The 19,177-nt window shown below is 40.0% G+C and overlaps 1 protein-coding gene across 2 annotated transcripts in view; it reads left to right on the forward strand.

The window, feature by feature from the left end:
- The window catches only part of LOC105486929 (proteasome 20S subunit alpha 1), a 122,532-nt gene that overhangs the window by 27,880 nt on the left and 75,475 nt on the right, over window positions 1-19,177 (forward strand). Inside the window, exon 3 of one of the 2 annotated variants that reach the window (XM_011750070.3) lies at window positions 18,699-18,867. The exons of the other annotated variant lie outside the window; for it this stretch is intronic. Coding sequence (XP_011748372.1) covers window positions 18,823-18,867 — 45 coding nt within the window. The 5' untranslated portion in view covers window positions 18,699-18,822. The remainder of the gene's footprint in view (window positions 1-18,698; window positions 18,868-19,177) is intronic. 2 annotated transcript variants of the gene reach the window in all.

Raw genomic sequence — 19,177 nt, forward strand, 5'->3', positions numbered from 1 at the left:
TTGCTGTTTCTTAAACAGTCCAGGAGTACTCCTGCCTCCTGTTTTTGCATTTGCTATTTCCTCCACCCTAAAATCATCACTGACTACATAGGCACATGGCTTTCTCTTTAACATCCTCTAGGTTTTTATTCAAAATAGTCTCCCTGGCTCTCCTAGCTAAAATTCTAATCCCCTCTCAACATCTCAAAACTCCGTTCTTTTGTTTTTTTCTCCTTATCATGTCACTAATACGTTAAATATTTAATTATCTTGTTTAAAAAAGGTCTTCTCCAAAAGAATGCAATTTTGCTCCATGAAGGCAAGAATCTTTGTCTATTTTATTAGCTGCTAGAATATCTCCTGACACATAGTAGGCATTTAGTAATTATTTGCAGTATGAATGAATGAATCCTGATAAGACAAGCCTGGATTATCTCCATCCACCTATCGTTATGCAGATAACTTTGATATGGTCTTTGGACTCACCAAGTGATGCGATCTGGAGCCATATATCCTATATTATCAGCATTATAATCTAGGGATTAGCTTGCTTTCCAAATTGCATAGTGACTGAGCTAGAACTCTTATAATTCAGTATGTTCTAGGAATTCTTTGGACTTTATTTTATTAAGTGGGGATCATGAAAACAAATTCTGAGTTCTTGAAGGAACTGCATCCATCCTAGGAACTGCGCTGCTGACGGAAATGAGCACATCTGCCTTCTCTCGTCCAAGACTGAGTAGAGTAAGAAATAAGGAAAGACAAGTTTTGGACTTCAATTTTTTAAACTTTAACTCATAAAGTCAAAATAATTTTATTTAGGACTTTAATCTTTTTGGGCTTTAACTTATTTAGACTTAACTTGCAAGGGAATCTAATTTTTTTATTGTAATTTCTCCCTGGAATTTGATAATAGGAAGAAGTCTATATTCAGATGTGAAGCATCTTATTATTTTATATATTTTATACATATTATGCATACTTTTATATTATATATGATTTTATATGTTAAAATATATAATTCTTTATATATTAAGGCTAAAACTTTCCCTCTTCTCCAGTGTTTCTTTCCTTGTGGAAAGAGCTTCACTGGCACAATACTCCTGTCTGTTCTCTGCCAACCTCTCTCACTCCTCCCCAGGGAAACACTAGTGACTTTCCTTATCGATAAGTTTGGAAGAATGTATATAATCATGTATATTTTATATGTATAAAATAGAGACAGGATCTTGCTTTATATTTATATAATTATATATTGTTAACATATATAATCATATAATATATATATAATAGAGACAGGGTCTCACTCTATGACCCAGGCTTAAGTACACCCAGGCTCAGAGCTCACTGCAGCCTCCAACACCGGAGCTCAAGAGATCCTCCTGCCTCAGTCTCTCAAGCAGCTAGAACTACAGGCACATGCCAGCAAGCTTGGCCAATTTTCAAATTTTTTATAGAGCTGAAGTCTCACCATGTTGCCCAAGTTGGTCTCAAACTCCTGGCCTCAGTGATCCTTCCACCTCAGCCTCCCAAAGTACTAGGATTATAGGCATGAGCCACTGTGCCTGCCTTGTTATATACTATTATTGGGGTATTTTTGTGCTGTCATTCAGTGCCATTGTGGAACTTCTGATGGGCTATATACATGTTACATCTATGAAAATCCACTGCTCACACTTCCTGCTGTGAGGATCATAATGGACTGATGGCCTCTGGACCCATCATCATGTTCACACTGAGGCCACACTTCCTACTAGCTGCTTCTACCAATGACTGAAGATGACTAGGGTATTAAAACATGCCCATTCCAGTGAAATAGAACTCTTCCAACAAGGAACTTTGGCTGAAGGATTCTCCATCAACCAGGTTTAACCTTTCTAAGAACTGCTGCATTGCAGTCTAAGATTCTACCTACCCAGTTGTCCTTCCTTCCCTCTCTTCTTGCACAGATGTCAGACCTACACCATGCTTTGGAGGCATTCCCTGTCTTCACCTGCTCCTCCATCCAATAAATCTCTTCCATTTCTCATCTTTTCTTGGCATCTGCTTCTCAGTGGACCCAAAGATACATACTATGTAATAGGACAACTTGGCTAGACATCGTCTGGGGTGGGAAATTGATTTTCAGCCGTGGGTACAATGTTGCCTACAAGTTATTTTATGTAATGTATTAATCTGGCCTATTTCAGAGCATTCTGTGGTCAGAAGCAACCCTGGACAGTACCAGGAGGACCCACAGCACAGAGGATCACAATTAGTGTTAGGAGAACAGTCTTATGAATAGAATAGTAAGAATAGAACTATCTTGATTGTCTGCTGATCGCTTCTCCACAAGAGGATGACTACAGCTTGATGGAATATAGGCTAAATGGTCAAGCCCAATGTATTAAGAGAATTAGAGTCTGGGAAATGTTCAGGGCTAAAACTGTCCCTCTACTCCAGTGTTTCTTTCCTTGTGGAAAGAGCTTCACTGGCACAATACCCCTGTGTGCTCTCTGCCAACCTCTGTCAGTCCTCCCCAGGGAAACACTAGTGACTTTCCTTATTGATAAGTTTGGAAGAAGAATTTTACAATGCTCATCTCGGCTCCTTCCTCCTTCATTTTAACATAATATCCACAGAGAGCATGCGCTCTATTCTGTTCCTCTATATCATATATTTTACAGGGGCAGGCTCATGCACAGGGAGACCAGCAGGTCCAGCTGGTCTATATGTGTGGCGCTATGTGTCAGTAAACCTATTATTCCTACACATCTAAGCCACATCCTCAATTCTAGCCTTTAGCAGTTTATCAGGTGATATTGTGACTGCTATTTATTTTTTCCTTTTTGCCTTATAATTGATTCAGAATTCCATTAATATATTCCCTTTTTACCTAGCAGAAAACAGGTATATCAACTTCTACAAGATTATACAGCTAATAAGTGTCAGAATTAGAACTCAAGAAAAAGTCCTTAGCCTCTCTGCTTTTTAATTTTGCCATTTCTTTTTATAGCTGTTTCATGATAAAGGCTTTTGATGCACATGAATTAGAAACATCCAATTACTGAATACATCAGTAGTGTTGATAAGGTTTGGTCCTGTAGGCCTGCATTTATTTATCCTGGATTTTTAAGGTTTTTAAACTATTACATTGTTACATTTGAAATCTCTCCCTGAGTGTCTTGACAAACATTTCAAAACCGATTATTTCTTTTTTTTTTTTTTTTTCTTTTTCATTCAGACAGGGTCTCACTCTGTAGCTTAGATTGGAGTGCAGCAGTGTGATCACAGCTCACTGCAGCCTTGACCTCCCTGGGCCCAGGTGATCATCCTGAGAAAAGGTGATTTCATTTCCCAACTTCCAACTATGCTATAAAGCTACAGTAACCAAAACAGCGTGGTACTGGTACAGAAACACATAGACCAATGGAACAGAAAAGAGAATCCAGAAATAAAGCTGCACACTTATAGCCATGTAATCTTCAACAAAATTGACAAAAATAAGCAATGGGGAAAGGACTGTCTGTTCAATAAATTGTGCAGGGAGAGCTGACTAGCCATATGCAGGGCAATGAAACTGAGCCTCTACATTTTACCATATACAGAAATTAACTCAAGATGGATTAAAAATGTAAATGTAAGACCACAAACTAGAAGAATTCTAGAAGAAAATCAAGGAAATGCCATTCTAGACATTGGCCTTGGGAAAGAATTTATGACAAGTTCTCAAAAGCAATTACAGCAAAAGCAAAAACTGACAAGTGGCACCTAATTAAACTAAAGAGATTCTGCATAGCAAAATAAACTATCAACAGAGTAAACAGACAACCTACACATTGGGAGAAAATATTTGTGAATTATGCATCCAATAAAAGTCTGATATCCAGAATCTATATGGAACTTAAACAATTGAACAAGCAAAAAACAAATAACCCTAATTAAAATAGGCAAAAGAAGCCAGGCACAGTAGCTCACGCCTATAATCCCAGCACTTTGGGAGGCTGAGGCAGGAGGATTGCTTGATTCCAGGAGTTTGAGACCAGCCTGGGCAACATAGTGAGACCCCGTCTCTACAAAAAATAAACAAAATTAGCACCAGGCATGGTATTGCATGCCTGTAGTCCTAGCTACTTGGGAGGCTGAGGTGGGAGGATCACTTGAACCTGGGAGACTGAGGCTGCAATGAGCCAAGATCATGCCACTGTATTCCAACCTGGGTGACAGAGTGAGACTCCGTCTCAAAAAAATAAAAAAATTAACGGACAAAAAAACATGAACAGACACTTCCCAACAGGGGACACAGAAGTGGCTGGGAAACATGAAAAGATGCTCCACATCACTAATCCTCAGAGAAATGCAAATCAAAACTGCAGTGAGATACCATCTCACACCAGTCATAATGGCTATCATTAAAAGTCAAAAAATAACAGCTGCTGGCAAGGCTTCAGAGAAAATGGAACACTTATACACTGTTGATGGGAATGCAAATTAGTTCAGCCATTGTGGAAAGCAGTTGGAGATTTTTCAAAGAACTTAAAACAGAACTATTATTCAACCTAGCAATCTCATTACTAGGTATATATCCAAAAGAAAATAAATTATTCTACCAAAAATACACATGTATTCTCATGTTCATCACAGTACTATTCACAACAGCAAAGACATGAAATCAACCTAGATACCCATCGGTGGTGGATTGGATAAAGAAAATGTGGTACATATAACCCATGGATTACTATACAGCCATAAAAAGGATGAACTCATGTTCTTTGCAGCAATTAGAGGTCATTATCCTAAGCAAATTAACACAAGAAGAGAAAACTGAATACCACATGTTCTCACTTATGAGTAGGAGTTAAACATTGGGTACTTATGTACATAAAGATGGCAGCAGTAGACTCCAGGAATTACCAGAGGAAGGAGGGAGGGAAGGGGGCAAGAGTTGAAAAACTATTAGGTACTATACTCCTTACCTGGATGATGGGATTATTCATACCCCAAACCTCAGCATCACGTAATATATTCAGGTAACAAACCTGTACATGTACCTCTAACTCAAAAACGTTGAAAATAATTAATTTTTTAAAAGAGGTGATTTCAAGAAAAATCTAACTTCTAACTACCTTATTTTCTCATGTGACCTCTAGCATATTACAAGGAATGGACTAAAATTGCATGTACCCCAAATATTTTTATCTTTGCTTTGGGGCCCTAGGAAGGCCTGAATATAGAGATGTCACATATATTCTACAGAACATAACCAGTCAAGAAAGTAGAATTAGGCTGGGCGCGGCGGCTCACATCTGTAATCCCAACACTTTGGGAGGCGGAGGTGGGTGGATCACTTGAGGTCAGTGGTTCAAGATCAGCCTGGGCAACATGGTGAAACCCTGTCTCTAATGAAAAAAAAAAAAAAAAAAAATTAGCCAGGCGTGGTGACATATGCCTGGAATCCCAGCTACTCAGGAGGCTGAGGCAGGAGAATCACTTGAACCCAGGAGTTGGAGGCTGCAGTGAGCTAAGAATGAATATGAATACGAATATTTACTTCAAACTCAGGTATCTCTCTCAGCTTACTGGAAAGGACATTTAGTAGTTAGAGGAAATGTATTTTAATGGTGGGAAGAGTTTGCTAAGAGTGATTTTCAGAGTATTTTGTAGGGATCCAACAGAAGATTATATGATAACTTTCTCAAAAGAGAGTTAAGCATCAGTCTTTTTTCTCTTGTAAAGGAATCAAGCCACAAGCTGTATCCCTGTCACCAGAGCTATGGAATTAAAACTTCGCTTTGCATTTGAATTCCTGGAATATTTCTTGATATTGATTTCCAATTCGTAATTTTATTGATCTGTTTTTCCTGTCACTACATTTCTGCATTTTGTATAAATACTTAATTTGTTTCATGAATTTGTAATTAAACAGTCAACCAGCTTAAGTCCAATAAGAATTTACTGAAGCCAAATATTTGCTGCTTTTAGTATGCCTAATAATTTCCATCTTTGTCTTACTTGAATAATTAGCTGGAAATATTTGATGTTTAGTCTATACATGGAATATTTTGTATGGTATTAGAACCCTTGCAAATAACAGGAAAATTCAGCACAAAACACTATGACATGCACCCAACACTTTGAGTTAGTGGACTCATAGGGTGCAATAAAAAAAACAACTTTTCCGCCTCTCCTCATTGCCCATTTTGAGGAAGTGGTCCTTTGCTTGAGAGAAATCCAGAGCAGATCACTCCTAGATAATAAAGTCATCTGATTACATCTTGTCATATGGATAGTCCTCTTTTGTTAATTAAAAGTTCAGTAATTTAAGTGTAAGAGTCAAAGTTCAAAATTTCATTTAAAATTTCTCCCCTTAACAAAGTGCTTACAGTGGGAGAGGGGTGCTTAGCTGGCTTCATCTCTCTTTCCCTACCTGGTGAATTACTTATCCTTCCTTACTCACCATCAGGCTGCCTCTGGATCCTCCAGGGTTAAAACAGTGAGAGGAATAAGAGGGAGCAAGAAATGTCTTACCTGAATGTCACCAACGTAATTTGGCATTGGTTACCTCTAGCTGTGACAAATATTTAAATCCAGCTCTTTCTGGCTGATGTTCCAAGCTGACGATTCTTCTCACAGTTGCTTTCATGGGTACATTGGAAGCCCCCACATCAAACAGTCTATAGTGTGGGTGAAGCATTGACCTTCAACTGGTTACTTATGTATCCCCCCATAGCAGTGGAAATCAGGTGAACCCATCTTCTATTGGGGTCACTTGATCTTTCTGAGCAGAACTCAGGTGAAATCTGAAATGGCTCCAGGCTGGCTCTCATCTGCCAAGCCCACACCTAATCCATGAGAAACACTTACCATCTTTGTTCCTGCTTTCAGTGTAAATTCAGCTAGCACTCAATGCAGGCTGGGTTCTGCCTTTCTCTATATATTTACCTGCTCTTTAGACCAGTACCTGCAGCCTCTTGTCTTGCACATCCAAGTTTTATTTAAACTTTATCACCACCAACAGCCATTTTTAGTACCTTCCAAAAGGCTACTCCAAGATTATGAGCATGACTTTCTACTCCTCCCATCAAAAAAGGTCAAATTTCATACACTTTGTAGACTATAAAATTATAAGAAAAATAATATATATACATATACAGAAATAAGTTTCTATTAGTATGATTTTTTCATACCTCTGAAAGTCTAAAAGGAACTAGAAAGCCTGACACAGAGCTCTCTGCCCAATGAATGTGCCAGGTCAAGGGCACCCTTTTCCCCCAAACAAATGTCCCAAAGAGGTGGTGATAAATGAGACAGTTTTCTTTGCTACTCCCAAAAAGCTTGGTGATAGCTCAGCCTTTTCATTGCCAAGACAGTTTTGCCCAAGAGTCTAGTTCTGGAAAACTGTCTCTATCACATAACTGAAATTCCCTCTCCAATTGTAGTTTAGTGTTCATGAGTTTCTCCATCCTGCTGGATCCTCTTGCTCTAATGGGAGGGATCTAAAAACTAGATGTGCCATTATAGGTGGTTCTACTGAACCGGAGCTAGGACCCACTGATGCGTGTGTGCTATGCTGGGTGTGAAGTATGAACTCATGAATATATAGTGAGGAACCAGTGAGGACTCTATGTAGAGAGTGAGAGGATTGACTACATTTTGGGTAGACGTGAAAGGTGGAGAATGGTGAAGGGTCTGGGTAAACATCGATCTCATTACCTTTTTCTGACAGTAAGCCCTTCACGAGATTTTCTCATGCATGAAGTTATTTGGCATGGACCTTGACGGAAATCTCATTTAGCAAAATGGTTATGTGCATAGGTATTGAGGGTTAGACAACTTGGATTTTAATCTCATTCTTCCACTCACTAGATATGTGTCCTCGGACAAGTTACCTGAGCAAGTTCATGGAGGTGGGAGTAGGGGTGTTCACTTTTGCTTGTTAAGGCATCTATAAATCTCTTAAACTCTGATTCTGAAGCCCATGGCATCCTGATTTTCCCCAAAGTGAGCATGTAGACAGGATTATGTGATCATGAAGAACCCCTTGCTCTATTTGTATTAAGCCTCCATTCACCCAGAGTCACCAGCTCAAGAGACTGAGTCTGAGAGGGTTTACATCTTCTCCAAGCCATATCTAGAGGCTTTCAGGCAATAATGCAAGTAGCTAGATTTGTTTTTTGAGGTGGAAGAACAGCAGCCTTTGGTTGGTTTCAAGTACAGATTTCATCCCAGACTCAGGGATAGTTATGTAGCTGGGCATCCAGGAGGCTAGAACATAGTTTAGGAACAGGAAAGAACCCCCAAAATCCTTGGCTGTAGTAGTTTGGGGATTTTTACTCCAGTATTACACCATTGATCTGTCAGCTACTCCTCTCTTGTTTGTTTCCAACACAAGTCCCACTCCCCCCAATTTAGGCAGCACCCTTGAGTCAGCACTGACCCATTTGTGTTGCAAGACCTCGTGCAAGTTGCTTGTGTAACTGATGTTTGGCTCCTTACTCCTGAAATAGCAAACTGGCAATCACCTGAAATAGGGAGTCAAAGCTGAATTTCTAAAATGGAATAATGCATGACATAATGCTATTTACTGGGAATGAGTGATTTGTTTCCCTATCTAAAATTTAATTTCTTTAATAGTACTTCTAAGATATTTGGTTTTAAAAAAAAACACATAATAATACTAAACAAAAAATTGGAACTACACAAAAGTGGGAAAGAATGCCAATGTGAAAGCCAGAAATAAAGAAATGTTGGGGCATTCCACGATGGCCAAATAAGAACAGCTCCTGTCTGCAGCTCCCAGCGGGAGCGACGCAGAAGATGGGTGATTTCTGCATTTCCAACTGAGGTACCTGGTGCATCTTGTTGGGACTGGTTGGACACTGGGTGCAGCCCATGGAGGGTGAGCAGAAACAGGGTGGGGCATCACCTCACCTGGGAAGCACAAGGGATTGGGGGATTTCCCTTTCCTAGCCAAGGGAAGCCGTGATAGACTACCTGGAAAAATGGGACACTCCCGATCAAATACTGTGCTGTTCCCAAGGTCTTAGCAACCAGCAGACAAGGTGATTCTCTTCTGTTCCTGGCTTAGCAGCTCCCACGCCCACAGAGCCTTGCTCACTGCTAGCACAGCAGTCTGAGATCGATCTGCGAGACAGCAGCCTGGCTCGGGGAAGGGCATCCACCATGGCTGAGTCTTGAGTAGGTAAAAAAAAGTGGTGGGAAACTCGAACTGAGTGGAGCCCATGTAGCTCAACAAGGCCTACTGCCTCTAGACTTCACCTCTGTGGGCAGGGCATGGCTGAACAAATGGCAGCAGACAACTTCTGCAGACTTAAACATCCCTGTCTCATAGCTCCACAGAGAGCAATGGTTCTCCCAGCATGGCGTTTGAACTCTGAGAACAGACAGACTGCATCCTCAAGTGGGTCCCTGACCCCTGTATAACCTAACTGGGAGACACTTCCCAGTAGGGGCCAACAGACACCTCATATAGGTGGCTGCCCCCTGGGACGAAGCTTCCAGAGTAAGAATCAGGCAGCAATATTTGCTGTTCTGCAGCCTCTGCTGGTGATACCCAGGCAAATAGGGTCTGGAGTGGAACTCTGGCAAACTCCAACAGACCTGCAGCTGAGGGACCTGACCATTAGAAAGAAAACTAACAAACAGAAAGGAATAGCATAACATCAACAAAAATGTCATCTACACCAAAACTCCATCTGTAGGTCACCAACATCAAAGACCAAAGGTAAATAAAACCACAAAGATGGGGAGAAACCAGAGCAGAAAAGCTGAAAATTCTAAAAATCAGAGCACCTCTTCCCCTCCAAAGGAACGCAGCTCCTCGCCAGCAATGGAACAAAGCTGGATGGGGAATGACTTTGATGAGTTGACAGAAGCAGGCTTCAGAAGGTCAGTAATAACAAACTTCTCAGAGCTAAAGGAGGATGTTCAAACCCATCTCAAGGAAGCTAAAAACCTTGAAAAAAAATTAGACGAATGGCTAACTAGAATAAACAGTGTAGAGAAGACCTTAAATGACCCGATGGAGCTGAAAACCATGGTATGAGAACTTCGTGATGCATGCACAAGCTTCAATAGCCAATTCAAACAAATGGAAGAAAGGGTATCAGTGATTGAAGATCAAATTAATGAAATAAAGTGAGAAAACAAGGTTAGAGAAAAAAGAGTAAAAAGAAACGAAAAAAGCCTCCAAGAAATATGGGACTATATGAAAAGACAAAATCTACGTCTGATTGGTGTACCTGAAAGTGATGGGGAGAATGGAAACAAGTTGGAAAACACTCTGCAGGATAGTATCCAGGAAAACTTCTCCAACCTAGCAAGGCAGGCCAACATTCAAATTCAGGAAATACAGAGAATGCCACAAACATAATCCTCGAGAAGAGCAACCCCAAGACACATAATTGTCAGATTCACCAAAGTTGAAATGAAGGAAAAAATGTTAGGGCAGCCAGAGAGAAAGGTTGGGTTACCCACAAAGGGAAGCCCATCAGACTAACAGCAGATGTCTCAGCAGAAACTCTACAAGCCAGAAGAGAATGGGGGCCAATATTCAACATTCTTAAATAAAAGAATTTTCAACCCAGAATTTCATATCCAGCCAAACTGAGCTTCATAAGTGAAGAAGAAATAAAATCCTTTACAGACAAGCAAATGCTGAGAGATTTTGTCACCACCAGGTCTGCCTTACAAGAGCTCCTGAAGGAAGCACTAAACATGTAAAGGAACAACCGGTACCAGCCACTGCAAAAACATGCCACATTGTCAAGACCATTGATGCTAAGAAGAAACTGCATCAACTAATGAGCAAAATAACCAGCTAACATCATAATGACAGGATCAAATTCACACATAACAATATTAACCTTAAATGCAAATGGGCTAAATGCTCCAATTAAAAGGCACAGACTGGCAAATTGGATAGAGTCAAGACCCATCAGTGTGCTGTATTCAGGAGACCCATTTCATGTGCAGAGACACACATAGGCTCAAAATAAAGGGATGGAAGAAGATCTACCAAGCAAATGGAAAACAAAAAAAAGCAGGGGTTGCAGTCCTAGTCTCTGATAAAACAGACCTTAAACCAACGATGATCAAAAGAGACAAAGAAGGCTATTACATAACGGTAAAGGAATCAATTCAACAAGAAGAGCTAGCTATCCTAAATATATATGCACTCAATACAGGAGCACTCAGATTCAAAAAGCAAGTCCTTAGAGACCCACAAAGAGACTTAGATTCCCACACAGTAATAATGGGAGACTTTAACACCCCACTGTCAACATTAGAGAGATCAACAAGACAGAAACTTAACAAGGATATCCAGGAATTGAACATAGCTCTGCACCAAGCAGACCTAATAGACATCTACAGAACTCTCCACCCCAAATCAATAGAATATACATTCTTCTCAGCACCACATCACACTTATTCCAAAATTGACCATATACTTGGAAGTAAAGCACTCCTCAGCAATTTTCTGCTCTTTTCTAGTTCTGTAAAATACAGAATTTCTAATTCTGTAAAAGAAATTTCTGTTCTTTTACAGAATTACAGCAATTCTGTAAAAGAACAGAAATTATAACAAACTGTCTCTCAGACCACGGTGCAATCAAATTAGAACTCAGGATTAAGACATATACACCATGGAATGCTATGCAGCCATAAAAAAGGATGAGTTCATGTCTTTTGTAGGGACATGGATGAAGCTGGAAACCATCATTCTCAGCAAACTATCACAAGGCCAAAAAACCAAACACCACATGTTCTCACTCATAGGTGAGATTGAACAGTGAGAACACTTGGACACAGGAAGGGGAACATCACACACCGGGGCCTGTTGTGGGGTGGGAGGAGTGGGGAGGGATAGTATTAAGAGATATACCTAATGTAAATAACGAGTTAATGGGTGCAGCACATCAACATGGCCCATGTATATATATGTAACAAACCTGCATGTTGTGCACATGTACCCTAGAACTTAAAGTATGATAAAAAAATAAAATAAAAAAGAAATAGTATGCAAAAATAAATAAATAAATTCACTAAAAACCACACAACTACATGGAAACTGAACAACTTGCTCCTGAATGACTACCGGGTAAATAATGAAATGAAGGCAAAAATAAAGATTTTTTTGAAACCAATGAGAACAAAGACACAATGTACCAGAATCTCTAGGACACATTTAAAGTGTGTAGAGGGAAATTTATAGCACTAAATGCCCACAAGAGACCTCAGGAAAGATCTAAAATCGACACCCTAACATCACAATTAAAAGAACTAAAGAAGCAAGAGCAAACAAATTCAAAAGCTAGCAGAAGGCAAGAAATAACTAAGATCAGAGCAGAACTAAAGAAGATAGAGACACAAAAAACCCTTCAAAAAATCAATGAATCTAGGAGCTGGTTTTTCGAAAAGATCAACAAAATTGATCGACCACTAGCAAGACTAATAAAGACGAAAAGAGAAGAATCAAATAGATGGAATAAAAAATGATAAAGGGGATATCACCACCACTCTCACAGAAATACATACTACCATCAGAGAATACTATAAACACCTCTATGCAAATAAACTAGAAAATCTAAAAGAAATGGATAAATTCCTGGACACAAACACCCTCCCAAGACTAAACCAGGAAGAAGTTGAATCTGAATAGACCAATAACAGGCTCTGAAATTGAGGCAATAATTAATAGCCTACCAACCAAAAAAGTCCAGGACCAGACGGATTCACAGCCGAATTCTACCAGTGGTACTAAGAGGAGCTGACACCATTCCTTCTGAAATGATTCCAATCAATAGAAAAAAGGGAATCTTCCCTAACTCATTTTATGAGACCAACATCATCTTAATACCAAAGCCTGGCACAGACACAACAAAAAAAAGAGAATTTTAGACCAATATCCCTGATGAACATCAATGCAAAAATCCTCAATAAAATACTGGCAAACTGAAGCCAGCAGCACATCAAAAAGCTTATCCACCACGATCAAGTGGGCTTCATCCCTGGGATGCAAGGCTGGTTCAACATACGCAAATCAATAAACGTAATCCATCACATAAACAGAACCAACGACAAAAACCACATGATTATCTCAATAGATGCAGAAAAGGCCTTTGACAAAATTCAACAGCCCTTCATGCTAAAAACTCAATAAATTAGGTATTGATGGGACATATCTCAAAATAATAAGAGCTGTTTATGACAAACCCACAGCCAATATCATACTGAGTGGGCAAAAACTGGAAGCATTCCCTTTGAAAACTGGCACAAGATAGGGATGCCCTCTCTTACCACTCCCATTCAACATAGTGTTGGAAGTTCTGACCAGGGCAATCAGGCAGGAGAAAGAAATAAAGGGTATTCAATTAGGAAAAGAGGAAATCAGATTGTCCCTGTTTGCAGATGACATGATTGTATATTTTGAAAACCCCACATCTCAGCCCAAAATCTCCTTAAGCTGATAAGCAACTTCAGCAGTCTCAGGATACAAAATCAATGTGCAAAAATCACAAGCATTCCTATACACCAGTAACACAAACAGAGAGCCAAATCATGAGTGAACTCCCATTCACAGTTGCTTCAAAGAGAATAAAATATACCTAGGAATCCAACTTACAAGGGATGTAAGTCCCCAGGCAGACTTGCCTTTATGTCTTACTGATCACAGCTGCATAAGGCAACCTATGCATTCCTACAGCATTTACTGGTGAGGGGAGTGATTGGCTTAGGGAAGCACAGGCTAAGGGCATGAGGGTGAATTACAAGGGAAGATACAGTGTTCTCTTAGAAAAGAGGAAGAAAGAGAATGAATTTTGAGTAAACAACACCAATGTCTACTCACCCACTGGGAATTTACATGCCAGAATTAACTTTCTGCTGCCTTACCCAGGACCACATACTGAATAGTCACAGATTTTGCTGAAAGAAAGCTGATCTTTGTTCCTTTCTCTTATTAGGACCACATTTTAGGGCTCTCTCTCTCCCCTAGATATTTTTCCTCCTCTATTACTTTCTTTGACAGTAACCCCGGAATGTCTTTGCTTTTCCATTGAGCAGACCTCTCTTCCTTCTTCCCACCATGTCTCTTGGGCATGTTGGGTGACATGCCTTGAATTACAATGAAGTTATGTTAGACCTGTAAAGAAAGCTCTAACAACTTCCAAGTCAAAAGGGCTAGAACCTTATGGACGCATTTTCAAAAGTATATCCATAAATTCTAGGAACTTTCCACAAAGAAGAGGCTTCTGTGGTCAAGTAAATTTGGGCAGTGTTGTAGATGCTTTCCTTCTCTTGTAGATTGTAGATTTACAAGGTTCTGAGAAGTCTTCAGTTACATAAACTAACTCAGAATGAGTCCTGGAATCAAAATACCTGTGTTCAAATCTGGGCTCTGCCACTTTCTAGCTACGTAAGCTCTTTAAACCTCTGTTTTCTCATTTGAGATAAGGGAAGTCTATGGTACTATTTAATTGAGGTTGCTGTGAGAAGTGGGTGAGATAATTCATCTGAAGCTTTCAACACAGTGCTTTGTACATTCACTCATTTAACAATTATCGTGTCAAGGGCCCAGGTCTCAAGGAGCCTACATTCTAATGGAGGAGGGAAGAAGAAGACAATAAGCAAGTAAATAAATAGAATAATTTCAGATAACGACAAGTACTATATATAATGATATTATAAAGCACAATTAGGATAAGAAAGGCTGTTTTAGATGGGAGGATCAGGAAAGGCATTTTTGAGAAAGGCGTTTCATCTGAGACCTGAGATATGAGGAGACTGGAATTATTTATCCATTTATTCAGTCATTCATTCAAAAATGTTTATTGAGTACTTAGTGTATACCACAAATTGTTTTAGGCACCAGGGATAAAGCAAGAAACAAAATTCTACAAGACTGTCTGCCCTGGCCAGGCACAGCAACTCACACCTGTAATCCCAGCACTTTGGGAGGCCGAGGCAGGTGGATCACGAGTTCAGGAGGTCGAGACCATCCTGGCTAACACTGTGAAACCCATCTCTACTAAAAATACAAAAAATTAGCTGGGCGTGGTGGCGGGTGCCTATAGTCCCAGCTACTCGGGAGGCTGAGGCAGGAGAATGGCATGAACCCAGGAGGCAGAGCTTGCAGTCAGCAGAGATTGCACCACTGCACTCCAGCCTGGGCGACAGAGCGAGACTCCATATATATGGATATATATATATCTCTCTGCCATATATATATGATATATGTATGATATATATATGATATATCATATATATATCTGCCTTAATGCACCTCAAATTCTACTATGGAAAAACAAAAAGAAAAAGGAAAATACATAATATCCCAAGAGGTTAAGTGCTGTGGGGAAAAAATATTTAACTTCACATTTTTAAACAGGGATGCAGGGATTCCTCACTGAAAAGTTGACATGTAAGCAAAGAAAGACCTGAAGGGGGTGAGGAAATGAGCCATGCAGAAATCTAGAAGGAGAGAATTCTAGGCAGAAACAGCAAGTGCAAAGGCCCTGGGGCAAGAGCATGCTTGATTTATTCAAGAAAGAGTAGGAAGGCTGAATGCCTAAAGGAGGGTAAGTAAAAGGAAGGGTAGTAAGAAGTGAAGTGGCAGAAAATGTAAGGATAAACAAAGGTCTGGAGCAAAATTCCTCCAGGCAGATAGAACAGCAACTACAAAGGCCTTGAGTCACAACCAAGGCCTGGTTGGCCTATTCAAGCAACAGAAAAATGGCTTATAGAGCTGGAGTAGACTAAGCAAGGGGAAGCATACAGATGAAGTCTGAGAACTTTCTGGGTCAGATCACATACAGCCTTATCATAGGCTAGTATAAAGAATGTATATTTTTTCTAAGTACATTAAAAAAATAATTGACTATATTTGCTATTGTTGTGATTCATGAGACACTCGTATGCTAAACAGATTGAGAAATGCTGTTTCAAAGCCAATTTGAATGAACACTCTTGCCCATCCTTCCTATCTATCCCCATGTGTTGTGCATTATGTCACAGTAGGACTATAGTAAGAACTTGATAATGGGTCTCCATACTCTGTTTCTTCTTTCTTAAGTTACAATTGGATTGAATCACTCCCCTTCTCAAAAATTTGTATTGATTTTTTTACTTGTAGGATCAAGTCCATGCCCAGTAGCTATCAAGGATTTCAAGGTCTCTCCCTACATCTCCCTCCACATACTCCCATTAAAGGTGCTGAAATTGTGATCTAAATGTGCATGCATGGTTATAGCTCCACCATTTAGTTCATGCCATTTCCTCAGCCCAAATTCTCCTTTCCCTCATTCTTTGCCTGTTGAAAGTTTTCTTTTCATTCAAAGCCAGCACAGCGCCTATTCCTCTCCAAAATTGTTCCTGATATTCCTAGGCAGAGTCACTCATTCATTCCTTCAACCATGTACCTGTTGGTGTCACTTGTACCTCAGTTTGGTGTGTTTGTCAGATTGCATTTCTGTAGACTTAGTTGTTGTCACATCTCTCACTTTCATTAGATTGTAAGCATATTAAAGGCAAGGGCTGTATTTTCATCATATCTTCCAGAAGTACTACCTAATACAATTGTCAGTATGTAGTACATGCTCAATAAGTTGCTGATTAAATTAAATTTAAGAGGAAGTAATGTGATAAACACCTTTAGGTAAAGCACTGAGACACAAAAAGAAGAAAATGGCTATACTGTCAAGGAGTTTATAAATCAATAATGGTAGCTTCCATTTATTGAGTCCTAACTATGGTACTGGCACTGTTCATATAGTATGCCATTTAACACTCATAGCAACCCAATGAAGTAGGTGTTATAACCCCTAGTTTAAGAATGAGATTAAGTAACTTAAACAAGTTCATAGAATAAACAATAGGATTCAAACTTAGGTCCCTCTAGTTTCCAAGCCTGTGCTCTTTTCCCTATACATGGTGTCAGCTGGGATCCTGGGATCTAGCCAGGAAAAACAAAAAACAAAACAAACAAACAAAAAAAAAAAACACGTCTTTCAGAGGAAGGGAAATTGTTTCAACAGAGGATGAGTTATGTAGATGAATGGAGCAGTGAAGAAGTCGAAAAGGGAATGGTGAAGTAATTCACAGATTAGTAAAATTGGGAAGTTATTCTCCTTGTTGCAAGGGTGACACTGAGAGAAGCAGTTGTCACGAGAGCCCAGAAGCCTTGGCTGTCAGGCAGAAGGAGCCAAAACCACCAGGAGAACTGCTCGAGTAGATCAGGAGAAGGAAGGGAGGGGCTGTCCAGAGGGAAACTGCCAGATTCCAAAGGATGGAGGTAACAGAGTGAAAAATGGCCTGGCTTCTCTCTTCCCCTGTTTTCAGTCCTCCTGTGGTGCTTCTCATTGTTTTAACCTATTAAGAACCAAAGAACGAGACAGCCTGTGAAAAGGCAGCAACAGAGCAGAGCAGGGATCCGGTGGGAATGGATCTGAGACTAGTGTCAGCAAGCTACCTTTTTTACCTGAAATGAAAAGAGTATAAATTAAATAGCATTTAATTTGGGGCTAGGATGAATGGTAAAGATATTAAGTAAATTCAAAAGAAAGAGATTGAGAAGCCAAGCCAGGCGATCATGAGGTCAGGAGATCTAACCATCCTGGCCAACATGGTGGAACCGCATCTCTACTAAAAATACAAAAAACTAGGTGGGCATGGTGGCACACCTGTAATCCCAGCTACTAAGGAGGTTGAGGCAGGAGAATGACTTGAACCTGGAAGGCAGAGGTTTCAGTGAGCCGAGATCGCGCCACTGCACTCCAGCCTGGCAACAGAGCAAGACTCCGTCTGAAGGAAGGAAGGGAGGGAGGGAGGAAGGAAGGAAGGAAGATGGCTGCAGAAGCAAGGGAAAGATTCTTCAGCAGGGGAAAGTTACACCAATTCCTTAAAAAAGGTAGACTTTCTATAGGTGAAAAGAGTAGGGTAGGTAGGTATTCCACACAGAAAAAAACTACCTAAGTATTTTCCCGTGGGCAAAGAATACTATTCATTCTTTTTAAATGTCTTTTTATTTGGGGGATAAAATACAATACCTATAATATATGTGTACAGTATAAAGAATAATGAAAAACACCCACATGCATACTACCCAGGCTCAGGAAGTAATACATTATTTATCTGCATTTCCTTTTTTTTTTTTTTTTTTTGAGACAGAGTCTCACTTGGTCGCCCAGGCTGGAATACAGTGGAACGATGTCATCTCACTACAATCTCTGCCTCCCGGGTTCAAGTGATTCTCCTGCCTCAGCCTCCCAAGTAGCTGGGATTACAGACATGCACCACCATGCCCAGCTAATTTTTGTATTTTTAGTAGAGATGGGGTTTCACCATGTTGGCCAGGCTGCTCTTGAACTCCTGGCCTCAAGTGATCCTCCAGCCTCAGCCTCCCAAAATGCTGGGATTACTGGTGTGAGCCACCACACCTGGTCCAATTTACTTTTAAATGTGTCAAAAAATAAGTGGATTAGTAGTTAGAGGATTGTTAACAGATAGATAGATATGTGGTAATAAAATGTTACTAAATGGATAGGCATGAATAATAAAATGCTAATGGTAAAATCCAGGTGGCAAGATTGTAAATTTTTCAACTTTCTTGTCTGTTTGAGAATTTTCTCAATAAAATACTGAAAAGAGAAATTCCATGCCTAAAAGATTCTAATTTAATTGGTTGTGTTTGGGTCTGGACACCAGATTTTTTTTTTCTGCAGTGAAAGACTGCAATGAAGTCTTACAGTGGAGGGGAGAGATTGGGCTCAGCACCCCAGAACCACTCAAGAGCTCTCTGGATAGATTCCACTCTGCAGCCAGGTTTGAGGGCTACTGCACTGCAGTATGCCATGGAATCACAGAGCCAGCGTGAACAGAACAGAGAAGTGGGTAAGTAGGAAGGGTGAATAAAAGAGGGGCAAATTTCTGTCCGCATATCAGAGGTGAGGCCTCCAGGCTGGAATTTTATGTGCTTTCTGCATTGGAATGGGTGGATGAACTGCGTGTGAAAGAGGCAAGAGAGGTTTAGCAATTCAGCGGCCACTGACAACTTAGGCTTAGCCAGGGTTCTCTGAAGTTCTTAAAAGTTTATATTTAATGTAAACTTTTAATTTGGCAATGACTCATCCTTCGCAATGTTTCCTATAGCTTTAAATCGGGTCATCTATTCATTCAGAATAATACTTTTAGCATGTTATCT

Source organism: Macaca nemestrina, chromosome 12, assembly GCF_043159975.1.
Source record: "Macaca nemestrina isolate mMacNem1 chromosome 12, mMacNem.hap1, whole genome shotgun sequence".
NCBI classification, from domain to species: domain Eukaryota; kingdom Metazoa; phylum Chordata; class Mammalia; order Primates; family Cercopithecidae; genus Macaca; species Macaca nemestrina.